This window comes from Camelina sativa, chromosome 20 (genome assembly GCF_000633955.1).
Source record: "Camelina sativa cultivar DH55 chromosome 20, Cs, whole genome shotgun sequence".
Lineage (NCBI taxonomy): Eukaryota > Viridiplantae > Streptophyta > Magnoliopsida > Brassicales > Brassicaceae > Camelina > Camelina sativa.
This window is the reverse complement of record NC_025704.1, coordinates 16506984-16512645: the sequence shown is the minus strand read 5'-3', so window position 1 is coordinate 16512645 and position 5662 is coordinate 16506984. Positions and strand designations below refer to the sequence as shown.

Genomic DNA, 5662 nt, shown 5'->3' with positions numbered 1-5662 from the left:
TTCGGGTCTAAGATTATATTCAACAGTTACCTCACTAGATTAATCTAGATTAATTGTGATCTTTTGTTTCTATTTCACTTTGTTCTTATCTGTTTTCGTTTTGTGTAATAGGCTTCTCCTATATACTTGGGTGGAAGACAAGTATAGATTGAGGAAGGAAATCCAAATCCAGAGCAAGTAAGTCTTCCTTTGAAGAAATTGTGTGATTTATGTGTGATATTATGTGTTTTGCAGCTTCCGGTAACCCTATTCATCTCATTAGTGATAAAGCAATTGAATTTTAAGTTGGTTTGTTGACAAGTTTACTCACATTCCCTCCATGGTTACTCCATTACTGCTTTCTCATATTTTTCGATCCCTTTAGCATAGTTAGGTTTGGTATACGGTTTCTAATTGCTAGAGTTTCAGTGATTACTGAATGCATATGAATCCGTTTAGTGAAAGCATAATTTAGTCAGATGGCTAGTTTTTTTAAAAAATTCATGAAAGCATCTATATAATTTAGGATCACTTTCCTGATATGATATGCGTTTCATCTTTACAGTCAGATGCTAGTTTTTTTTAAAGTTCATGAAAGCATCTATATAATTTAGGATCACTTTCCTGATATGATATGCGTTTCTTCTCTTTCTTTTATATGTTGCAGGATATGGGTGATTCTTTCCCTATAGATATAAAGCTTCCTGAACTTTGTTTCAACATTGGAGAGGAACCAAGATCAGATGTGAAGATAAACCAGTTTCCAAACTACGATGCTGTCATACAAGTAAAAAGCATCCTCTCAGTTGCGGAGTATGAGAGGATCAAGAATTCGTTCCTGGGACCTATTTTGAAGGTTATCAACAGAGGACTGATGATGTCTGGGAAGATGGTGCACTGTTTTCTGAGCAGGAGTTTAAAGGTATCAAAGGATAATGAACTATGGATGCATTTTGGAGGACAACCAATGAGATTCTCAATAAGAGAATTTCATATGGTCACTGGATTGAAATGCACTGAATGGGGAGCTAATGAAGATCAACGGCAGAATCGCTATGACTGGGCTAACACTGAAGATGCTCACACATATGAAGATCTTTTGGATATTCTACAAGAAACTAATCCAGAGGCATCAGATGAAAGATTCTCTCTTGCGATGGTGATCCTTATCGAAAGCATCTTCTTTCAGAGGTACAAAGGTAACAAGCTTCCTGCAAAAAACCTTAAGAGAGCTCAGCATCTGGATGTCTTGGCTAATTATCTGTGGGGGAAAGATGCTTATAATATTCTGATTAAGTCAGTAAAGAAGAATGTCAAATTAAATCTGATGAAGCATAAATATGACTTACATGGATATCCGTTGGCACTGCACTTGTGGATTCTAGAGTCTGTTCCTATGTTAAAGTCATCTTTCAGCACATTGAGTGTAATTGAGCGACCATCAGCATATCTCTGTGAAAAATACACACGTACAGTTAATCCATCGATTGCTCAAGTGGAGAACATTGAAGCATCAAACCATGTAAGTTATTCTCTTTAATTTAGGACTAAATCGTTTTAAAATATTGAATCGTTTTCAAATATAATCACGATCGTAAGAAGAACTAATATCATTTTCAAATATTGATTGTGTGCAGCTCAAGGTTATTCACATATTACCATCGATACCCGATGATACAGAAGATACAGTCTTCTTGGAAGACACTCCTGATCAAGATTTGAGTATGTTAACAGATGTACTGAACAAGGGATACAAATTGACACTTGAAGACTGGAGAAAAAGAGCATTAGATGTTGGTGCAGTGATGGAAGATATTGCTAGGAATTCTTACCAGTTACGTAACAAGGAGACACTAAAGCCATCCTCTTCTGGAGAGTCACTAATGGAGAAGCTAGATAAACTTTACAACATGGTTACGGATGGGTTCAGAGATATCAATTGCCGGTTATCGAAAATAGAGGAGAGTCTGAGAAATTATAAACCTACCAATACAGACGATCAGGTAAAACATTTTTTTTTTATTTATCAACTTCCAGCTTCCTCTTTATCAACTGGTAACCGTTTTTTTTTTGTGTTGTAGGAGCAACACCAAGATAGTGGAATGTCTCCAGTTGCCAGTTCTCCAATTACCAACCCTACATTCCCCTGTTCTCCAAGCGCTGAACAAAGTACAGATAATGTGACTCAAGTTTCTGACTCTCAGATTCCTACGGAGGTAAGAATTTTTTTTCTTACTTGTAAATTAAATTTTAGGGAAAGTAGTCTTAATTCTGTACTAATGCTTCCTAAAAACGATTTGTATTTGCAGAGTGGTGATGGGATCCATCCGACTAACAATTCTCCCACTGAACAATATACATGTGACTTTCAGATTCCTACGGAGGTAAGAATTTTTTTTCTTACTTGTAAATTAAATTTTAGGGAAAGTAGTCTTAATTATGTACTAATGCTTCCTAAAAACGATTTGTATTTACAGAGTGGTGATGGGATCCGTCCAACTAACAATTCTCCCACTGAACAATATACATCTGAGACTCAGATTCCTAAGGAGGTAAGAATCTGTTTCTTATTTGTTGTTTGAATATTAGGGAAAGTATTCATAATTATGCACTAAAGCTTCCTAAAAAACGAATTATATTTGCAGTGTGGTGATGGGATCCGACCATCTAACAGGTCTACCACTGAACAAAAAACAGTGCATGTGGCTCTGACTTCTGAGACTCAGATTACTAAGGAGGTAAGAATTGGTTTGGTATTTGTATTTTGAATGATAGGGAAAGTATTCTTAATCAATGTACTAAAAGCTTCTAATGTTTTTTTCAGCAATCATTGATTGACTGTGTACAATTGCTGCAAGAAGTTGAAGTTAGGTGTGAGAACAAAGGGAGCAAAGGAATAGTGCGAGCAATTCATGATACAGGAATCAGTGTTTTAATGGACAAATCAAAGAAAGAAGAATTTTTTGGAAAAGAACAAATACTGTTTTTCCATAGAGAGAATGAAGGTGAACTAAATCAGAAAGAGAAGGAAGGTGAACCAAATCCAGAAGTTTTAACTGCTGAGGTAAATTTAATGATTCTTAGAACTTTTTAAAAATATTCTAACACATTATATTGACAAGTGAAATAATTCATCTCTAGTTCTTTACACCAAGCGAAAACCAAACAGAGAGGTTCACCCAAACCGAAAAGCTCGATTCAGAAGCTCAAATGACCCAGAAGTTTGATTCAGAAGCTCAGATGACCCAGAAGCTCGATTCAGAAGCTCAGATGACCCAGAAACTCGATTCAGCTGTTGATGTAAGTTTTATTATACAACTTTTTCCTGTTATTAATTTTGTAAGAAAGTCTTCTTAAGCTAAAAAAGGTTTTAAAACGTGTTTTGCTTGTAGGGTGATGAGGAGAACCTTCCTCAGGAAGGTGATGATGAAGAGAACCTTCCTCAGGAAGGTGATGATGAAGTGAACCTTCCTCAGGAAGGTGAGAATCTAAATGATGGTCTTGATAAAGAAGAAGATCATGTACCAGAAGGAGTGAGCCCAAATGATGGTGATGATGAAAAAGAAGACAAACAGAATCCACAAGATGAAGGACCATCATTTGATCTTAAATGTTTTAGTTCACCTGAGGTATGTCAATTTAATTCAGTTCTTGTTTGTTTTGTATATATCATTGCTGATTTTTGTAAAAAGTACAAAGAGGACATTCATAAACACGTTTCTTTGTTACATCTTGATTTCAGGAAAAAAAGAGAAAGCTGGATAAGAAAGATAAAATTGTTATTCCAAGAAAGAAGCAAAGAGTTGATGGTGATGGTGAGAAGCAAAAAGATGATGGTGAAGGTGAGAAGCATGTTCCAAGGCGAAGCAATCGGCTCACAACTCCATCATTTTCAACCATTACTCCATATAAAGCACCAAGAAACCCTGCCACATCTGCTATTCATCCAATGTTCAACCCTTTCCTGTCTCCATCTTTCAATGATATTGAAGAATTAAATTCTTGGAAGAGCTCAAATATCAGAACAGGGTTAGTGTGACGTTTTAACAATTCTTGTCAACTTTAAAAATTAAGTTTTTATCAAAGTATAAGAGAATGTTTTTTTGATAATTCCAGGGTAATAACGGATACAGAACCATTAACCTCACATTGGATACATTTGCTGGGAAGACCAGAGAAGAAATTGCAAGAAACGGTACTGCTCACAAAATTTGTTTCAGTTTCTTTTGTGTTGGGTGGTTTCATGAATCTTATCCTGAATGTCAGATTATTAAATATTATCGTGTCTATTTCTCCTAATATACTAAAAGTCTTTTTCTTTCTTTTTTTAATGTAGCATATTGATGCAGCTTTGGGATTACTTTGGTTGAGAAGAAACAAGGATCCCATTTATTTTCACAACAAGAGACTTCCGAAATCAACCTTTGTGAGGCCAGACTTCTTTTCAAATTTGAAAGCTGGATACTTCAGTTTCAAGGAGGATAAGTTTAAATCACAACACGTGTTTCCAAAAGAAGTCACTGATATTGTGAGTGGGAAGTTGCCTTCGGTTTGTCATCCTACTGAGAAGTGGCAGGATCTCGAGGGAGTTTATGGTATTGCCTATAACTCTAAATACAAACAGTACATTGGTATGGAAATAAGCTTCAAGTCCAGGAAGATTACTGTTTTTGATTGTCGAACTCATGAGAGTAAAGGTGACTTGGTGGAAACTCATGTTAAGCCAATTGCAGGTAAGAACTTATTTGATTATGATAATTTGATTATGATGTGAATTTTATGCTTGTGATATATTACTGATAACTATTTGTGTGTATTGCAGAGATGATACCTTATCTCTTACGCACTGAAAGAAACAGAGGAACAGTTGATCTGTCTCCATTTAAAGTCTTATGCCCTAAGAAGTTCTTTCGTCGCATTAAGAGTGAAGCAAACTGTGGATTATTCATCCTCAAAATGGTGGAATGCCACTCAATGGGCGTAGAAGAGATGATGAGTAAGCTTCAAGAAGAGGTTTCAGAAGATATTAGAGCCAAGTTATGTTTTGATATCTATCATGATATCATTCTTAAGAAGATTGAGATGTTTAGAGGTTGATTTTTTGTTTTCAGATGGTAGACTTTTCTTTGGATTTATAAGTTTACAATGGATTTATTCGAATCATATGTTGTGTGTTTTGGGATTATGATTTAAATGTTAAAATACTTAGTAAATGGTGTGTTTTGTGAAACTTTTCTTATTTTAGATGGTCTTTGTACAAATTAGGGAAAGAATGAAAAGTTATTTAGGAAGGGTTTATAGAAAATCAGGATGACTTTCCTCAAAAAAATAAAAAATAAGGATGGCATTCCTTAAATGCGCACCCAGGAGGTTCAAACCCGCGACATCGAGAGTTTACAATGGGGAGAGTAACCAGTAGGCCAAAGCCTGTTATTCGGTAATTAGTAATAAGCTTTATTATATATGGTGAAACACTTAGGATAACATTTAGGAAGGGATTACAAAAAATAAGGATGGCATTCCTTAAATGCGCACCTAGAAGGTTCGAACCCGCGACATCGAGAGTTTACAAGGGGGAGAGTAACCAGTAGGCCAAAGCCTGTTATTCGGTAATTAGTAATAAGCGTTATTATATATGGTGAAACACTTAGGATGACATTTAGGAAAGGATTACAAAAAATAA

General features: G+C 35.5%; 2 protein-coding genes across 3 annotated transcripts; both read left to right on the top strand.

Annotated features, from left to right (window-relative positions):
- Positions 649-3141, top strand: LOC104772582. Of its 2 annotated transcripts, XM_019242015.1 has the most exons (7): positions 649-1501; positions 1617-1982; positions 2061-2195; positions 2289-2363; positions 2457-2531; positions 2625-2717; positions 2804-3141. In XM_019242015.1, exons 1-7 carry the CDS (start codon positions 650-652, stop codon positions 3071-3073), a joined length of 1866 nt encoding a protein of 621 aa, XP_019097560.1. In that variant the 5' UTR covers position 649; the 3' UTR covers positions 3074-3141. The 2 variants fall into 2 exon arrangements, with proteins under 2 accessions (XP_019097560.1, XP_019097561.1); XM_019242016.1 differs by lacking the exon at positions 2289-2363.
- On the top strand, positions 3178-5135 carry LOC104770994. Its single transcript, XM_010495464.2, has 6 exons — positions 3178-3279; positions 3372-3608; positions 3722-4008; positions 4096-4174; positions 4316-4712; positions 4802-5135. The coding sequence occupies exons 1-6, from the start codon at positions 3190-3192 to the stop codon at positions 5074-5076; spliced, it is 1365 nt and encodes a 454-aa protein (XP_010493766.1). The 5' UTR covers positions 3178-3189; the 3' UTR covers positions 5077-5135.

Bases quoted from the DNA above. Each gene is read 5' to 3' on its own strand.
- LOC104772582 (XM_019242015.1), top strand. From the start codon at position 650: ATGGGTGATTCTTTCCCTATAGATATAAAGCTTCCTGAACTTTGTTTC. The intron at 1,502-1,616 runs GTAAGTTATTCT...GATTGTGTGCAG, and splicing joins ACATTGAAGCATCAAACCAT to CTCAAGGTTATTCACATATT. The intron at 2,364-2,456 runs GTAAGAATTTTT...TTGTATTTACAG, and splicing joins ACTTTCAGATTCCTACGGAG to AGTGGTGATGGGATCCGTCC.
- LOC104770994 (XM_010495464.2), top strand. From the start codon at position 3,190: ATGACCCAGAAGTTTGATTCAGAAGCTCAGATGACCCAGAAGCTCGAT. The intron at 3,609-3,721 runs GTATGTCAATTT...TCTTGATTTCAG, and splicing joins AATGTTTTAGTTCACCTGAG to GAAAAAAAGAGAAAGCTGGA. The intron at 4,713-4,801 runs GTAAGAACTTAT...TGTGTATTGCAG, and splicing joins TCATGTTAAGCCAATTGCAG to AGATGATACCTTATCTCTTA.